Raw genomic sequence first — 19,458 nt, 5'->3', positions numbered from 1 at the left:
AGCGTGTGAAATTTGGCCCTCAGAGAAGCAAAGCTAAGTGGTGGAACTGATTGGAGTGGTGCAGATGCTTAAAACAATTCAGTTCAAAACAACAACACCCCACCTAAAAAGCGAGTGGGAACTTGCCTTCAAAATCTGCATTTCAACATACATCTCTAAAATCTGTCTCACAACGTTTCAGGATCAAATTATATGCTGGTTTCCAAGCTTGGTAAGACCCAGCCCTGTGGATTTACATTTTTCCAGCAGAGCAAATCATGAAAGTTCATTTTCATGATAATTTAGCTAGCATCATGAGGAGCATACTGTCTTACAGAGGAACGTAAGTGACCTATGGTGGCTGATAGGGTGGGAAGCAGGGAACCCACCAGTAGGTGGAGCCAGAGTCCATGTTAGGCAGAGCCTTGTAATTCTAATTTTGCTTCCACCCTCCTCCCTGCAGAGTTCTGCAGTAGCAACACCAGCATCAGATTTAGGGCGGTGCAGGTGCCAAGCTGAGGGGGTGCAAAATTTAGAAGATCCATAGTGGGAGAAGATCCATTTGGGGGCACCAAATTTTGACTTAGCACAGGGTGCCATATTGCAACAAAAGATTACCAAAGTCCACCCCTGGCAACACTGATGCTACAGAGGATGAAACTGACAGCCATGGTCACACTCTGGACTAGTTGGAAAAACGAAGGAGGACCAGCCTTCACTATATAGCTCCCTCCTCTGAAGAAGACATCAGCATCAGCATCAGCATCATTAAACGTCATTTATAAATTGCTTCCTATAAGGCACCTGAAAGCCATTTGCAATAATATACAGTAGGCCTGAAACTCACCCAGAGGTTATGTTCTGGAGGTCCACTCACAAAGGCAAAATTGCACAAAGTCAGGAAGACCCCCTGCAATCACTCAGACATTTGTGCAACCATCCTTATCTGTCCGAAGGCAAATAAGGCCAGTAAGCAAGGCAGAGGGCTTAAAAGCTCTTTCCGCACTGGGTTTTCCTGCTGCAGAAAGTTTTAAAATCCTCCACCTCACTTATCGGGCATAGCCCCCTCTGATGGGTTTTCCCCCAGCCTCTTTCTGTTTATTACTTTATTTTTCTACGAAGTGCACAAGGCTGATATCATGTAAGTAAACAGCGTACAAGTTTTGGGCCTGCTGTATATAAAACAGTTACATATATTAAAAAACAGTTAAAACAACTGCATATAGAAAAACAATGTTTAACGATAGCAGCGCATGCATACAATCAACCTCTATCCAAGAAAGAAACATGAGGCAGAGATTTTATGAGGCTTGATGAAAGATGAGCATCTTCTGCAGCTGCTAGGAAGACATCAGATAAGGTGCCTGTCTGATATGCAGTGGTGGGTAGTTCCACAGGGTAGGTGAAGCCACACTAATGGCTCAATTCTGACAATGTAACAAGCACACTTCATGATAGGATGGTACCTGCAGAGTGCCCTCTCCTGTGGGATGCAGTGATCAGCTGGGTATGGAGGGGGTGAGGCGATTTACAACCTACATTGAGATGTGTGTAGACTTCACCCCCATTTTCTCTCAAGACAAACGGATGCCAACAACAAGGGGGGAAAGAGAGCAGAAAGAGGGAGGTACAAGGGTGAACAAAGGATAAGTAGAAGCAAAATAAAACTAATGAGATGGAGCAAAGAATTCCACTCTCAGCTGGAAGCAAGTATTTTTTTAATTAAAAAAAACAACCATTTCAGGCACAACACATCAGGAAGCCTCAGCGAAATGCTTGGGCATCACGCTAGACTGTGTAAGCTCCCATTCATTGAGCAACAGGCTCCCATTCATTTTGGCAGAGCTGTGCACAGGAAAAACCCACAGTGCATACTAGTAGCGCCCTTTGCCTTCAGATATGCTCTGAGCAGCACAGGCTTTGCATCTCAAAACACATTTTGATTCCTATTTACCTGTCTGTGAAGCAGATCTAGGGACTGGCCTCGTAGAGCGAACAGCGCTGCATTTAGCTTGAGCCAAGAGGTTGCATTCAAAGGCATCTGTGACAGGAAGTAGGGTGTTTGTTTGTTTGTTTGGGTGCTAGCTGGGATCTCAAAAATGTCAGGTCGAACATGCAACCCCACCCAGAAGGTTTTCCTTGCTAGTAATGCGATCGACGCTACGTACGCAAGATCGTCCCTTTGGATTAACCTGAAATTGGGACCAACTCTCCTATAAAGGCCTGCACTCATACACATTTACTCTGGCTAGACATACGCAAGATTTTGCTGCTGAGGATGAAGGCGGATGCAGCGTTCGAAGGATGAAACCACAAGGATGGGCCATAGCTGAGGGGCAGACAGTCCCTGGCATCTCCAGGTAGGATTCAGAAAGAGACCCCTGCCTGAAAACTTGAAGAGCCACTGCCAGTCTGTGTAGACATTACTGAGCTACGTGAACCAATGGTCTGACTCACTGTAAGGCAACTTCCTACCAGGTTCTTCACTTACGGTGTGAACCTGATTTTGCAACTTGTGCTGCAGGAATACCTCACCAACAAAGCGGATTGGCAAATTACGGCAAGGAGAACCAGATGTGCATCAGATAAGCCTGCAAACCTTTTAATTTGCATTTTTAATTTGCATGTGTCTCTGCTCATAGATACATTCATTCGTTGCCTAATTAAAACAAAATTACAAGCATTTAAACATCGCTTGCAAGACTGCTGCAGTGGGTGTTGATGGTATCATTGGCGCTAACCAGTTAGAGCTCACCACACCCAGCTTTTCCCTGGTTCAGACAGGTCTCTTCAGAGCTTGCCACAAGACAGAAACAAATATGCCTGGGTTTAGATGGCAGTAACAGCACTTACAAGCTACCTCCACCATTCATAATATTATGTGCCTGCCTTTGCCCTAAGTATCTGCCTATGGTGGTGCAATCGGATGGATTTCTGCAACTTTGGGAATCCCAAAGTAACTAGGCCTTCTTTCATGGCCAGCTCACCATGCTAACAGAGGGCATGATCCAGAAAGAAAATAGGGCGCCCCAGATTTGCCTAAAACCTCACAGTGGGAGCCTGGCTGCCCATGACGTTAGCCCAATGCAATGGGAGAACCCCACCCCTCTTTCCCAAGGGAAGAGAAAACTTTAACCCCGTTTGACCTGGATAGGGGTATGGAACCTTTGGTCCTCCAGAGGTTAACTACAACTCCTGGCCTGGGGCTGATGGGAATGGTAGTCCAGATTCCTCATCTCAGGTTTGGATTAATTACCTACATGGCATGCGCTGAAAGAAGGGTGCCCACTGCTTTTGCCTCCCCTGGCATAAAAGGGGTAGGCCAAGTATACGAGGAGACCATTCATCGATGTTACGTGATGGAGGGTGCATGCAGAGTACCATTGATACCAGAGTGATGCTCATTTTAGAGCCGTTTAATAAAGTAAAGAAGGTTGAGGTGAAAAAGAGGTCTAGCTTACACCGGCATGCAGCAAAGGACACAGGAAGCATCTAAACACGACCAACAGCAAACTCACGAGACAACTGCGGGACATGCTTTCAAGAGAGAAATAATGGCACAGAAGAAACTGATGCAGCAATGAAGAAATGGCCGTAAACGGACTGCGCCAAGCCCACAGCTGTTGTTTTCACCAATGATGCTATGAGTACCATATTTTTCGCCCCATAGGGCGCACCGGCCCATAGGACGCACCTAGTTTTTTTGGGGGGAAATAAAGGGGGAAAAATTTATTCCCCCCCCCCAGGTGCGCTGTGCTAAGCCCGAAGCTTGGGGCGTGCGGAGCTCAGCGCGCCCCAAGCTTCTGGGTGCCGGCAAGGTCTCCACTAGCCGTGGGAGAGCCGCGCGGCTCTCCCAGGGCTAGCGGAGCGCTGCGCTAATCCCGAAGCTTGGGGCATGCAGAGCTCAGCGCGCCCCAAGCTTCTGGGTGCCGGCAAGGTCTCCGCTAGCCATGGGAGAGCCGCGCGGCTCTCCCAGGGCTAGCGGAGCGCTGCGCTAATCCCGAAGCTTGGGGCGTGCGGAGCTCAGCGCACCCCAAGCTTCTGGGTGCTGGCAAGGTCTCCGCTAGCCGTGGGAGAGCCGCGTGGCTCTCCCAGGGCTAGCGGAGCGCTGCGCTAATCCTGAAGCTTGGGGCGTGCGGAGCTCAGCGCGCCCCAAGCTTCTGGGTGCAGGCAAGCTCTGGCAGAGCTGGGTCTCCCACGGCTAGCGGATAGCTTCCTGAAGCCTGGAGAGCGAGAGGGGTCGGTGCGCACCGACCCCCCTCGCTCTCTAGGCTTCAGTGAAAGCCTGCATTCGCCCCATAGGACGCACACACATTTCCCCTTCATTTTTGGAGGGGAAAAAGTGCGTCTTATAGGGTGAAAAATACGGTACTGTTTAGCAGGATTGGGACCGTTGTGAATATATAGTACAGAAAGGGGCCAGTTTTAAAATCAAATGTACATCTGGGTCTCTTGAGCTTCCACACTCAATCTGCATAAGAAGGGAAATGGAAAACAGTGGTTTAACCCTGCAATCCTGTGGTTCGTGGGAAACATCTGAAGGCAGCCCTGTTTAGGGGAGCTTTTAATACTGGATGAATCATTTTAATATTCAAGCCGCCCAGAGTGGCTGGGGAAACCCAGCCAGATGGGCAGGGTATAAATAATTTTTTATTTTTATTATGATTAAATATCCCAATAGCCATCGGAAGCATTGCGTGTCTGAGAGGGAAGAGAGCGTGTCGAGTTGGCTTTCTCATTCTCTTCGTTTCAGCCTCCAATATGCCCTATCTGGAACTTGGCAGGCAGGTCAGACATATGCATACAGGAAAGGATGATTAATTCCGAAACCAGAAAATGGGCTGATATGCTGACTCGAGAGTCCTTACAAACTCTCTCATATGTCATATGCCGGTGATGATGAAAGTATAGGCATTCCATGAAGGATAATCAAGGGACTGTCACCAAATGGTCCATGCATCATGTACCTTCGAAACCCAGAGGAGTTGGATCGCTTTTAATTTCATGCCTCTTGACTTTAACTGCAGGAACAAGGGGACCTGTGTGGAGTTTGCAGATAACAAGAATCGAAATATAGTTAGAGGTTCGTCCGGCTCTCTTCGCATGGAAAAGAATAGGATTTGCGGCAGAGGGCAATGGTTAGCTTATCTTAGCATACAACACAATCATAATGTTTTTTAAAGTCAGCTTGTCGAGAGGTGGTGGTGGGGGAACATACTTGCAACAAAAGCACCAAAAACCTTGCTTTTTAAAATAATAACTGTGATTCTGAAGGAAAGCAGAGAGTCCAATAATGGACTTGTATTACCATTCCTAATACATAGATGATGCCCACAGAGATGAGTTTGTGTTAACGTGAAAACTATATGCACCTATCTGAGAATGATTACAAATCATTCTCTCTGACCATAGGCAACAACCCAGCAAGGGTGTCTGCTATGGTTTTGAAAAGAACTCAAGTTGACAAATGTTACATTTCCCCACCGTAATATTATTTTTATCTACTCAGGTTTGTTCAGTGTTGATTTCACATACACGTAACTACTATTTTCTATCTTGAAATAACTTTATGGAAATCGATCCCAAAATAACATCTGATATGCTGCAATAACCAAAAAGCATTCCATAGTGAGAAGCAAAAGAACATAACCTTTGCCCCCCCTTCTCTATTATATTATTGTTATTGTTATCATTAATCTCCCACCCACCCCCTTTGAAACACAGTTATAAGTCGTCATAGGGACTCAGGAGACAGTCAGTCAGTGCTGAGCAAAGCCCTATCTGAAAGGAGGGTCACTTCATGATTGACCCAAAAGCTGACTAATCAGCAGTGTTCACATTCACTTTCTGCTCCAAACCAGAAAAGGGGTCCCCCCCCCAAGAGCTCAGTCCAGGTGAGACGATAGCCCTTCTCTCAGAAGCACAGTTGAGTGCATTTCTGCACCAGGCAGGCTTTGAAATTATGCCTGTCTGGTTGCACCCAGAGACTGAACCGTTCTGGCTTGCTTCGCATCCTAGTGGTGCAACTCCATAGCGCACAATGTTTGGAGGGGGTCGTGCACCTGGCCCTTTCTGCTCTTTGCCTTGCAGAGCACACCACAGGTTCAGGCTTGCAAGGGTTTCCAAGCGCCGCCACATTTGCACCAACGTCAGCAGAGGAAGGAAGGCGGCGAAGTGTTAATGGGACTGTACCTTTGGTTAGAGCAGATGTGTTAGTTGTGGTGCTGATGGAGGAAGCTAGGGAAAAGCGGCGGGTTACATCTCTCTCTTTAGATTCTGGATCTGGGAGGACAGATAGAGTCAGGTCAAGGAAGGGTTAGAAGTGAGCAAGCAAGCAAGCAAACGAGGAGGAAGGAGGAGAACAACAACAACTAGGAGAAGGCTGGAGAAAGGTAGCTTGTTTCCATGGAAAACTGCAGCAAACCGTATCACAGTTCTGTTCAGGGCTTGTTGTATTAAAACATGCATTGTCTGCGTGGCCAAGGAGTCCCTGGGGGATCTAAGCCCACCACCTGGTTTGCCGTGGAGGGATGCAGGAGGTCATCAATGGCCTATGAATGACCAGATACAGAATGATTCCCTGCAGCTATTTACCAACTGGTAACTTACCACCATTTGCTTGTGGTCATTTGGTAAACTGATCAGCTGCCCTGCTAAATGTTGCAACTCTTTCCTTTCCTGAGATTGCTAATGAGGTGTTAAAGTGGCTGGGTGTGTAAATTCCTATCCACTAGGATAACAGAAACGACATTTTCTCGCGCAATTACTGGCACACACAGCATGTACGGAGATGAATGAATCTGTCTGTTTTGGTTTCTTTCGTTTTCTAATTTTTCCATCCTTCAGTTTGACCCATTTCCGCATAATTTTCCAGTAAAAAAGGAAAAGTCCAAACAAAACTCTGAGTGCAGTTTTGTGTGCATATACATTTTCGTTTGCAACTTTGTCTTGATATTCGCAGTTTTGCAAGCATCGTTCCTGAATACAAGGCTTTTATACACACACTGGGTCATATTCAACTGAATATTTCAGCAGGTGGGAGCAAGCGGAATGACTCCTGTTTCCCAAAGGGACTTGTCCCTCTCCTAGCCCTGCATGTGCCCTAAACACCCTCCCCAAATCTGTTCCAGAGGGATGGGAGAACTCCCCTAGGAAGAAAGGCGGCAGCGATTGTGACTTTTCAGTTTATAGAAAAGGCGAGGAAGAGGTGACATGACTGTATGAAATTACGCCTGGCACGGAGAAAGTAGATAGAGGAAAAGGTTTGCTCCCTCTCTCGAAACGCTAGAACTCGTAGAAATCCAGGTTGAAAGATTTAGGGCAGATTTAGTACTTCTTTGCCCAGCGCACAGTCATGCTATGAAACTTGCTCTTACAAGAGGCAGTGATGACCATCAACTTGGATGGTTTGTGTTATGTACGGAGTTGAATAGGATCCAAAATGCAGCAGTCTGATTGGTCCTAGAACAATAGGATTCAGAATGCAGCAGTCTGATTGGTCCTAGAACAATAGGATTCAGAATGCAGCAGTCTGATTGGTCCTAGAACAATAGGATTCAGAATGCAGCAGTCTGATTGGTCCACAGGAGCCACCCAATCCAGCTCCAGGTGGAAGTGAATCCGCAACCTGATTGGCCTACAGGAGAATCCCAGAATTAGCCAATCATGTGGGGCCCACTGTGTAAATAATGTCTATAAAGCAGATATTCTGGGGGAACTTCCATTCCTCCTCACCACTATGAGCTGAATAAAGAGCATGAAATCCACTCTCAACTCTGAGTATATTTTAGTTTTTAAAAAGGATTAGACAAATTCGTGGAAGAGGAAAGGGCTTTCATAGCAAGCAGCCATGATGGCTCTGCTCTGTTTCCCCAGTTGGAGGCAGCAGTGCTTCCAAATACCAGTTTCTGGAAATCACAGGAAGGGAGAGGGCCATTGTGTTTATGTTCTGCTTTGTGGTTTCCGACAGGCATCTGGTTGGCTATTGTGAGAAGAGGACGCTGGACTAGATGGGCCCTGGCCTGATGCAGCTGTTATTATGAGGAGAGGGGAGATTATTCCACTGGGCAAGCGGAGACACTTGGGCCAACAGAACAATCTCCTTAGCGCTACTTTGAACACAACCTCTAACTTTCACTAACGTACATCTTTCCCCCTCATATATGACTTTCCATACCTATTTTGGGGGTTGGAGAACTGCTTCACAAAAGTTGGAGGTGCCCATGTTTTGTAGGTGAGTTGCATTTCAGTTCATGTAGGGCAGGGAAGGGGAACCTGGGCTTCTCCAGATGTTTTGTTGGAGTCCCCATTCCAATCCGCATGGTCAGTGGATGATGGGAATTGTAACCCAACAACATCTGGGCCATTTGGGTAAATGGTTCCAGGTTTCATACAATGCCAAGTCATTAACAGGTCACTGAATCCCGAATTCCTCTCATTTTTCACAACCAGGAGTGCTCACAATGATCCGGAGCTCTGTTTTACACGTACAACCATCTCCGAACTCTGATATGGCCCTTGCTTTGCAATCGAAGTGAGCTGGGTTCATCTCTCAGAATAACTGACCATGTAAACGAGTGCTAGGAGTAGCGATCACAGTAAAAGATTACTTCCGAAAACAGTCAGCACTTGTGCCATCTGCATAGGCACGGTCAATTTGAAAGGAGATCACAGCAGGCAGTACTTTGTGTTAAACATGGGTGAAGCCCTATTAAATACAGGAAGATGAGCATGACAGCCAAGATGATACATGTTGTAACACAGCTGCATGCAGGTTTCAAAATTTGCCAGCGGGAATGTTTGCTTTCTGGCCTTTCAAAGCTGATGAAGCACAAACTAACAAGACAATCGGATGCAATGTGATTGCAGGTGATCCTGTTACCACCTTCAAACATCTAAAGTTTCTAAACAAGCCATTTTCTCATGAGCATTAAGATACTATCAAATTTTATGCTGTAACACACTGAGCTGTGAGTTTGGAAATCTAGCAGGCGCAGAAGCCTGTACTGAAAACTCTAATGATTTATTTGTGCATGCATGTGTGAGAGAGAAAATGAACGTCTGAAAGCAGTAAGCCTGCAAAATCAGTTCTGAGCAGGATCTTTAGAGGGTGATCAGCATTTTTTCCCCAAAATCAATGTGATCAGCAAAATCAGGCCTACCTATACTACAGATCTGTATCAGTTTCATGCCAGTTTAGTTGTTGTGGTTTCCCAGAAGTTTGGGCAGAGCAATCCTGGACGTGGTTTGGATGATACAAAGGTATCCCTCCACTCAGCCCAGCTGATCTCTGCTGGTGAAGGACCTTTTGTGTCACTGAAATGTCAGCCTCAATGGCCATTTGTCCTACTTTACAGTTCTTGGTTTGAAGGGCTGGCCAATCCAGAAGGGCTGGCCAGTCCAGTCCAGTTTATAGGTAAAGACCCCTAAGGATGCCTTGAACAATGGTGCCTTGAAATTGCTCATCAATAGTTAGTACATGGACAGCAGATGGAGCAGGCACTCAGTTCACCTGGTGACAACCTTCTCCAGGGTGAAATGTATTTTAAAAAGGTAAAGGGACCCCTGACCATTAGGTCCATTCGTGACCGACTCTGGGGTTGCAGCACTCATCTCGCTTTATTGGCTGAGGGAGCTGGCGTACAGCTTCCGGGTCTTGTGGCCAGCATGACTAAGCCGCTTCTGGTGAACCAGAGCAGCACACGGAAACGCCGTTTACCTTCCCACTGGAGTTGTACCTATTTATCTACTTGCACTTTGACGTGCTTTCAAACTGCTAGATTGGCAGGAGCAGGGACCGAGCAATGGGAGTTCACCCCGTCGCGGGGATTCGAACCACCGACCTTCTGATTGGCAAGTCCTAGGCTCTGTGGTTTAACCCACAGCACCACCCACGTCCCTAGGAAATGTATTTTATTGCTGTGTAAATGACAGGTCGCCTGATCACAGCCTAGTCCACAGGCGCTCCATGAAAAAGCTGATCAACTGCGGGATTTGTGCAGCACAGCAAACGAACATCTTCACAGTACCACCGCGAGGATTCATATTTACTGGCAACTTAAAAAGAGTTATTGTGCCAGCCCAGTATCTATGCAAGATCTTGAATACACTCCACATGCATGTTTATACCTAGTGGTCTGGATTTAGTATCTGTTTGGAATGTTGGAAAGGCCAAATAGAAATTGGCTCGGGGTTTATTACAGGCCTTTGGCAAGAAAGAGTTCTGAAAATAAAATATGTAGGCCAAGTTATTTCTGTCTCCCCTCCATCCTCCTTCACTGAGCCCTGCGTTTATCTACTGTCCAGTGAGCTCCCAGCACCAACCCACCATGTTTTGCCTCCCAAGGTAACTACGCTGGACAAAGTTCCACAGAGTGAGGGCCTGGGGTTCAGTTCTTATCTTGGGTAGCATCCTGCACTACCACCAGTGAAGCACTGAAGCATCTGAGCTGCAAACTTTGCCTAGCACAGGAGACCCCTTGCTTAGATCTCTCAATGCCTTTTTAGCCACACGTTTATTTCCCCACTCTGGAATTTATTTTCACGAAAAGCCAGCTAAAAGTGTCCTAAATCTGCCTTCAACAGCCTGATGCTTTTCAGATGTTGCTGGACCACAACTCACATTGGCCTCAGCAGGCACACCTCTAAATAAATCCATTTTGATCAGAGGTCTGAGAGAGGAGGTTAATTCTCTCCCTACCCCCTGTGACTTTTTTTGTGACTGAAATCAACCCCTCTCCCACCCAAAAAGCTGTTAATAGCCACATATAAGAGGAAGGCAAATGTCTGTGTTGTGCCTGCCTGTCTCTGTCCCCTCCTGTTGGAATAATAATAATAATAATAATAATACCCCACCCATCTGACTGGGTTTTCCAGCCACTCCAGGCAGCTTCCAACAAAAGATTAAAAATACATTAAAACATCCGTCATTAAAAACTTCCCTAAACAGGGCTGTCTTCAGATGTCTTCTAAACATCAGATAGTTGTTTATTTCCTTGACATCTGATGGGAGGGCGTTCCACAGGGCGGCCGCCACTACCGAGAAGGCCCTCTTATAATAATTTATAATAATTTATTATTTATACCCCGCCCATCTGGCTGGGCCTCCCCAGCCACTCTGGGCGGCTTCCATAGAAACCAAAAATACAGTAAAATATCACACGTTAAAAACTTCCCTGAACAGGGCTGCCTTAAGATGTCTTCTGAATGTCAGGTAGTTGTTTATCGCTTTGACATCTGCTGGAAGGGCGTTCCACAGGGCGGGTGCCACTACCGAGAAGGCCCTCTGCCTGGTTCCCTGTAGCTTTGCTTCTCGCAATGAGGGAACCGCCAGAAGGCCCTCGGCGCTGGACCTCAGCGTCCGGGCAGAATGATGGGGGAGGAGACGCTCCTTCAGGTATCCTGGACCGAGGCCGTTTAGGGCTTTAAAGGTCAACACCAACACTTTGAATTGTGCTCGGAAACGTACTGGGAGCCAATGTAGGTCTTTCAAGACCGGTGTTATATGGTCTCGGCGGCCGCCCCCAGTCACCAGTCTCGCTGCTGCATTCTGGATTATGGTGCTCTTAAGTCTTAAATGGTGTTCTTAAAGCTTTTAAAAAAAAAGTATGTTGGGAGATCTGATCCTGCATCTCCCTTGAGATGGACCCTAAGTTGTGTACCTCATACAATGCCACACAATTGTACCTTGCAATGCCACCATGGAGGCTGGGCCAAATGATGTGCTAGATTAGCTGGGTAGCTGGGAGACGGAGGGGGGGTCTCAATCTGGATCAGTGGCCCCCCTGCATATTTGTGATTTGGGAGGGGAACTCTCATTTGCATCAATGTGAGCTTCCCCTCCTTATGCAAACAGGGGGCCCAATACAGACTAGGAACACAGGAAGCTATCTTCACACTGACCAAGACCATTCGTAGAAGTTGGATGGAGATTCCTACACTTCAGGGGGTTGGACTAGGTGCTCCTCAGGATCCCTTCCAACTCCACAATTCTAAGATTCTGTGGTCCACCTGGGCTCAGGATTGTCCATCCTGATTGGCAGTGATGTTCCAGACTTTCAGACGGGGTGGTTTCCCTGGAGATGCCAGGAATTGAACCTAGGGAACTTCTGCATGTAAATCCGAAGCTCTGCCACTGAGGCCCTTTCCATAGAGCTCCACTACCCCCATGCCAGAGTTCCAATCTGGATTGGGGCTTTAGGGTACACAGCTAATATAACATACGGTACGGCTTGCAAGTGGATCTAATACAAAAGCTCTAGACTTGACTCATATAGCAGTTGCTCCAGTTTTTTCTGCACCGTTTCTAGAACATCTCCAGGACATAAGAACAGCCCTGCTGGACCCAGCATCCTGTTCTCACAGTGGTCCACCAGGTGCCTGTGGGAAGCTCATAGGTAGGACCTGACTTGAACACAATAACACTCCGCCCGCGATTTCCAGCTATAGGTATTCAAAGGCTTATTGCCTCTGATAGTGAAGGTGGAACATGACTATCGTGGCTCACAGTCACGGGTGGATGTTGGGATATAGTTCCATTCCACCTTAAAAGGAACAAGCATGACTGTTGTGTGTCACATGCCTGTTTACTTCCAGCACAGGCTTGCTGGGACCTTCCGTTTGTATATTGCTTTTGCTCTATTGCTGTGTGCTTGAACACGAAGGGAAGCAGACATGTTTTTCCCTTTGTTCCTGAACTATGCTGAATAAACGCCTGTAAATAATGCTTACACATGTCTCTGTCCGCCACTTCCGTTGTGAAGATTTATTCACTCTGCTGATAAAGCGTGCTCAAGTTTCTGAAGGCTTCTGAAGCTATGAGTCGCTGATTGATGCTGTTCCAAGGGAGACCGGAGTTCGCCCGGCTGCCGGCCAGTGGCTGGAGCCAGCTGGAGGCCTGCCTGATGCCCCCGTCTCCCCAGCAGCATCCCAACAGGCCTTACACCTCCTAAATTCATCTAATCATCCTTTCAAACCATCCGAGTTGGTTACCATCACAACCTCTTGAGGGAGCAAATTCCATAGATTAACTTCACACTTTGTAAAGAAGCGCTTCCGTTGGACAGCTCTAGGCTATAGTGTTATGAGAGACAAAGGAAAACTTTTTTTCTATTCATTTCCCCCCCCCCCAATGCACGGTTTCCTAGAACTCTACGGTGTCTCCTCTTACTCCCCCCTCTTTAACTAAAAATGTCCCCAAAAGTTGTAACGTTTCCTCATAGGGGCATCCATCATTTTGGTTGCTCTTTCCAGCTCTTAAAAAAAGGAGGGAATTCGTTTAAAAGCTTGGGTTGCCGCTCCTCTTAACAGGCCTTTAACAGCAGCCTGACAACAGAAATTGAGAAGGCGAAGTTAATGTGTATGTCGGAGGCAGGTGAGTAAAACCAGGGAGTGCCCCCAGATTTGGCAATCCTTCGTAATATGGCGCCCTGAGCGAGGCCAAAAATGGGCACCCACAAATGGATCATCTCAATTTTGGATCTTCTCAGTTTTGCATCCTCTCGTCTCAGGGCCCTGTGTGGGGTGAGGAACCACCTGCACCATACTAAATGCAGAGCTGCTACCTTTGGAAAACACCACCTAGTAGCTATCAAGAAGAAGAAAACACTGAGGCTGTGTACACCCCTGTTCTCTCTGAATCCAGAGTGCTCCCATTGCTTTGAAGCCGCAATCCACATCTATCCTGTAGTTCCTTGAGAAATATTGCGTTTTGATGCATTTCCCTGCAAACTAGCTTCAATACGATTTGGAGACGTAAGCCCTCTGAAGACATCCGCACCCCTTCTCCACCCATTGGTGGCACAGACAGAAAAGTGGGCAATTTGGGGAGAAATGTATCCTGCCGTACCGATTTGTGCAACAGCATGCAAATGCAGTTTGAAACGCAGCGTGGGGAAATGGCCTCACTGTGTTTTAAGCAGGTCATGTGAACACAGCCCGGGTGAAGCTAGGGGATGGGTGCAACGGACGAGGACATTATGATGGGATGCGGTCACCCTTGCAGGGTGCGATGGATGACGTTATGGGATGGACACCGTGCTCGGGAGACGTGTGGCTGGCGATCAAGCGCTGAGAGTGGCGGCGGTTTTACCTTTGGGTGGAGCTCTGCGGTTGGAAAGACCTTGCAATGTGAACCGCTTTCGAGCAAGAGCTGAGCGCTCAAGATTAAGGCTGGTGGAATAATCAGCTAGGAGAAAGAGGCAGAGGGAAGAGAGAGGTGAGGCAGGGCAGGGGGTCAGCCTTGCAGCTTGTGGAGAGAGCAAAGTTAAGAGCTTGTGGGGGGGAGAGAAAGGGGGAGGTGATTAAAAAGTTGGAACGCTTGGCCAGCCGTGAGCTTGCGCAGCAAGTGACTAGCTGGGAAGGAAACAAGGAAGCAAACTAGCTGAGCCAAACATCCTTCTTGTTATGCAAGGGATAGATTTGACTAGCTAGGTTTCACTTGGGAGCAAAATGGAGAAGGCGGGAAGGTGCTTTGTGGGGAGGGAGGGAACACACGGTTCCAAAAGGAAGACAAGTCAGCAGGAAAGTAAGTGAAAAGCGAATAGTTAAAAAAAGACCAAAAAAACTCTAGTGTCCACAAAACACCCAAGGCTGCTCACGGAATTATGGACCATTGAGTGAAACCCTTTAAAGCACCAAGGCCACATTCCCTTGCCGGCAACCATCCAGGGTGGGTGGAGCCAGAATCATAAGTGGGTGGAGCAATGGGTGTGGCTCTTACCTTTGTGCAGTAGACCACGCTAAAGCCAGAGGTTTCTGCAAATGATCACACCTCTCCATCCTCCAACCAGGCAAGCAACAGGCATAGTCACAGTTACTTGAGGAGGGCACTTGAGGAGTAGGGTTGGTGAGGGTTGTAGCCTAGGGGGAGAATCTTTAGGGCTTGAGGTTCCCCATTCCCAATGCAGGGATTGTTCTGAAATAGGGCTTCCAGTGTGCTGCATGTATCAAGGTGAAAGCCCTCCTTCATGATGCGCTCACCAGCAGACATCCCCAAGCAAAGCTATCTCCTTGCAGGTGCCCCTGTCGCAGCAAATCCTCCCAAAATATTATTTATTTTTACAAATGTTTGAGTGACTTTTCACAATGCTACTTACAAAAAATAATATTGTGCTGAAAGAAAAAATCACGGGGAAAACTCAATACCAAAAAAAAGAAGAAGAAGACTCTGTCAACTGAAATCAAGATAAATATCTACAAATCTGTATAACCACAGCGTCCATGTTGTACGCTTCTGCATACGAAAAGGTTGAAGAAGAAGAAGAAGAAGAGTTTGGACTTGATATCCCGCCTTTCACTCCCCTTAAGGAGTCTCTAAGCGGCTAACAATCTCCTTTCCCTTCCTCCCCCAGAACAAATACTCTGTGAGGTGAGTGGGGCTGAGAGACTTCAGAGAAGTCTGACTAGCCCAATGTCACCCAGCAGTTGCATTTGGAGGAGCGGGGAAGCGAACACGGTTCACCAGATTAGGAGTCCACTGCTCTTAACCACTACACCACGCTGGTGTTAGCATTGCACTCCTCCCATTGCAAGGATCACCAGATTCTTGTTTATTTTCTGTTCCGTGAGAAAGGAAGCCAATCTGTGGGACCTCTGTCTCTGGTACTATTGTACTTTTTCTTTCTGCTCTGTCTTGCGACGAGATGGGATGTCTGTACGAGGGCTGCTCCTCTCACACGTGTTTGTTATGTTCTTTAATCTGTAATTAGTAGAAATAAAGTAGGTATGCCCAGATACCTCATCTCCGTCTGCGCTGCTTTTACTCTGGTATACCGGGTGCTCACAAGACAGCAGCTGTGAGTCCCAGAACACCAGGACCCCTTCCCAGGAATGCTGCGTGGCTGTTCCAGTGCCGGAGGAGGCCGTGGGGCCTGCAGGAGTGTTAATAATAATAATAATAATAATAATAATAATAATAATAATAATAATAATAATAATAATAATAATTTATTATTTATACCCCACCCATCTGGCTGGGTTTCCCTAGCCACTCTGGGCGGCTTCCAACAAATATTAAAACACAGTGGTCTGTTAAACATGAAAAGCTTCCCTAAACAGGGCTGCCTTCAGATGTCTTCTAAAAGTCTGGTAGTTTTTCTTCTCTTTGACATCTGGTGGGTGTTCCATTAGCTGGCTCCCATTGGGAGGCTGGTTGCCTTTGACTGCTGGCAAAAGAAGATCAAGGATCCGTCCTGCCTAACCTGACTTGCTCATACATTTGAGACACAGGGTTTTCTGGGTCGTAGTGGGGATCCCCGTGAAATTTAATCTTTAACTCTCCTCTCCCCCAGAAATGCTTTCTACCTTGAAATCTGAAATGGCATTGCCAGCAGCAGGGTCAACCACAAGGCACAGGAGCAGCATCAACAGACAACACCGGCAATGAAGGGACAGAACAGGAATGAGGAACCTGTGCTCTTCCCCCCATCACCCAGATGTTGAACTCTGGCTTTCATCCTGGCTGGGGCTGATGAGAGATGGAAGGGTCACAGGTTCTGCATTCCAGGGGCAAAAGTGGGGTCCATTGAAGGTGTCTTCCCCAAGCCCCCCCCCCCACATCCTGGAGTCAGCACTGCCTGGCAATACTATCTTGGGGAGGCATAAAGCAACTATAACCAAAACGCCATGGCCCCTCCTTGTTTTTCTTCAAGAGATGAGTCATCTAGGTTAGCTCATGCCAGAGTGCCATCGTTTGCACACTAATTTACCCCCCCCCTTTTTAAAGAAACATATTGCTTTTCCTTATGACACACCTGTGAACTAGGTTCAAGCTTTTCACGACTTTTTGCGGAATTTCAGCCACAAAATGACTGAGGATCCCTGACATGAACATGAAATTAAATCCCAATTCAGCCAGCAGAGGGTGCACCAAACTATTGGATGGGTGGTTTGAAAAATAACGTTAACACTGTGGAGCAGCTCTCCTGCTATTCAAATTGTCTGGAATTCTGCTACTTGGCAAGACTGACCAAACCTCAAACGGCTGAAACTGCTAGCTTACTAAATGCATAATGTGTAGCCTCATATTTTGAAAAATCCTAAGGTAACAGCACGCTTGCTCTCCAAATCTACAGAATGCTTCAGATGAATGGAATTTCAGTATATGTTTTTCACTGGAGAATGAATGAAGAATTCACACGACCACACGGTGAGTGGTTTGCCTTGTGCCCTCTCCCCACATAACAGCGTTTGCAAAACAAGTTGCTGTAAACTAGAGAAATGTTTTCCTGATATAAACTTTCCACCATGCAAATGAGCTGCCAGTTGAATTCAGATTCTGCTCCCTTGGCACCTCCAGCTAAAAGGACGCTCAACTAGCTTCAGAAGTCCTCTATCTGAGGTCCTGAGGAACCACTGCTAGTCAGGGGAGACAATAGTGGTTGAGATAATACAGAGCGTCAGTCGACTGACTTGCTGTCAAAGCTTTGTATGGCCCCTGTGTCAAAATCGTAACCATTCAGGGAGTAGCTTTAGCTCAGTAGCAGAGCACAAAAGGCCACAGGTTTGATCCTCAGCAACTCCAGTTAAAAAGCGCCTTGAGTGGGAAAGCCTGCCTGCATACAATGTGACATGAAAGTCCAGCACTATGTGCCCAAGCCATCACTTGGTTTTGCACTCATCACTTGATGTTCCAAGTGATAGAAGTCCCAAGCATCATGCAATCAAGTGATAAGAGATGAAAGGATGTCCTGTCCATTCTTGTGTGAAGTGGCCCAGCACTTTGGATAACAGCCAAGGCAAGTTCGGTAAGGGCTGATTCACACTTCGTGTCCTGCAGCTTCCCCCTTCCCCCAAGAGCAATCGGCAATTCAAGTTTCCTTTGGATTGATGCTTGCTCTGATTTAGCACCAAAGAGTGGGTTTCCCCTGGGAAAGGAGCGGGTCAAGTGGAAAACCACTTGAACCCGTGCCTTCTAGGCATGGGACAAGCAGAAGTGAGGGCGAGCCCTGTGTTGTCATTCAAAGGTGTTTCCAGAAACCCCTGCGTGTGTTGTGCCTGCAAAGTGTGGATCAAGACCAGAAGGCAGTTCATGCAGGTCACTTTGAAGCCCAAATTCCTGCCCTCTTGTCAAACTGCTGGTGTGGGAAAGGAGAAATTTGCAGAGGGAAACGGCATGCGCACCATCTCCTCTAGGCTTCTGCCTTAGAGTTCTTCCGTCTCTGCACTGCCTACCTCTTTTTTGTCTGGCGTTGGGGCTGATGTTCCTGTCCCGGTTGTTGGACATTTCCAGGCTTGAGAGCTCAGATTTGTTCTCGCACAAACTCATGGATTTCCTGCCGTACCTTTAGAGACAAAAGAAATGCAACAAGCGTTGTTAAAATAGGTACTAAAAGGGCATCAATGTGCAATGGTGCATTGAGGCGATTTCTAGACTTTGGACTTCATGCTCTTATAGGGAGGGTCCTTTCCAGAGCGTTGTGTATCTGTTATTCCACTTGCTTCAACATGCCCTGTTACATCTGGGGGCCCTCCTGCCCAGGTCCTCTGCCCTAAACCCTAAAGAGCCCTCCTGCCCTAAAGAGAGGAGCCCGGGTTCTCTGCCCTAAAGCCCAGCCCTCGTGGCACCATCAGAAATGGTCCTCTTGTTGCAGAGTTTCCCCATCTCACCATGAATATGTCACCCCAGTTAAAAACCTTCCTGTCAGAGTGAGCTTTGGACTGTAAAAATGTACAATGAGAGGAGACTTCCGGTCAGCGCCATCAGCAATGGCGGAGTTCCTCTGAGTGAGAGGAACCCGCTCCATGAAAATCGGGTCCTGCCGCGGCGGCGAAGGCGGAGAACCTTTAAAAATCCCAGGTGGAGGAAGCCTGGGAACGTGGGATTTGGCTGACACCAGGAGCACCTCCCCTACTCGCAGGGAAACCCTTTTTCGGGGGTCCGAAGCGACGTGGGGTGAGTGGCGCGGTGTTTTGAATCAACCGCTACTTTTACGGAGTGAAGCCGCACAGCCGTTGCCGGAGAGCGCTGACTTTTTCCTGTGGACAATTGGACTCTAAACAAGTACCCATGAGTAGAACGGAAAATTGGATTAAGAAATATTTTAATTTGGCACCGAAACGGGAAGGTTCTAAACAGGAAGTCTGCCTCCCGTTTTTTTGTAAATAGATTGAAGCAAAAACTTTGTAAGCTAAAGTCTGGAAAGTCGTATATAAAGTTCTAAACTCCATTCATCATCACCAAAACCCCTCTTGGAAGCAGGAGAAAAGAGGGGGATTTTTGACTGTTTAAGCCTGCAGGAGAGAGAGTAAAGAAAGATAAATTTTCCACCGTCTCAAACCTGGGAACGGGGTGTCAGAGACAGAAATTTATGGGGAAGTTCATCGACTGTGAATGGAACGTCTTTTGACAGATAGTTAAAAAAGAAGAGAGAAACAAATTGATTCCAATGTTGCTTCTTGCAATCAAAAGAAACAAAGTATTTGAAAAGTGAAAGTTTTTTTTTGTTGTTGTTGGTCCTGCTTTCAAAAGATGGATACAAA

General features: G+C 47.1%; 1 protein-coding gene and 1 long non-coding RNA gene across 9 annotated transcripts in view; one reads left to right on the top strand and one right to left on the bottom strand.

Moving 5' to 3' along the window:
- Positions 1-19,458, bottom strand: part of MCF2L2 (MCF.2 cell line derived transforming sequence-like 2) — a 235,307-nt gene that overhangs the window by 10,093 nt on the left and 205,756 nt on the right. For 6 of the 8 annotated variants that reach the window (XM_081189996.1, XM_081189997.1, XM_081189998.1 and 3 more), the window contains 5 exons: positions 18,151-18,260; positions 14,069-14,164; positions 6,172-6,261; positions 4,947-5,018; positions 1,934-2,020 (listed from right to left, as the gene is read on the bottom strand). In XM_081189996.1, coding sequence (XP_081046122.1) covers positions 1,934-2,020; positions 4,947-5,018; positions 6,172-6,261; positions 14,069-14,164; positions 18,151-18,260 — 455 coding nt within the window. The remainder of the gene's footprint in view (positions 1-1,933; positions 2,021-4,946; positions 5,019-6,171; positions 6,262-14,068; positions 14,165-18,150; positions 18,261-19,458) is intronic. The other 2 variants (XM_081190002.1, XM_081190003.1) reach the window with 2 other exon arrangements.
- Positions 1-19,458, top strand: part of LOC308585189 — a 76,918-nt gene that overhangs the window by 33,114 nt on the left and 24,346 nt on the right. Inside the window, exon 2 of the long non-coding RNA XR_014007131.1 lies at positions 17,052-17,125. This is a non-coding gene — a long non-coding RNA (uncharacterized lncRNA). The remainder of the gene's footprint in view (positions 1-17,051; positions 17,126-19,458) is intronic.

Source organism: Podarcis bocagei (genome assembly GCF_964188305.1).
Source record: "Podarcis bocagei genome assembly, chromosome: 4".
Lineage (NCBI taxonomy): Eukaryota > Metazoa > Chordata > Lepidosauria > Squamata > Lacertidae > Podarcis > Podarcis bocagei.
Note: the sequence above shows the minus strand (reverse complement) of the source record. Positions and strands in the feature narration are given on the sequence as shown.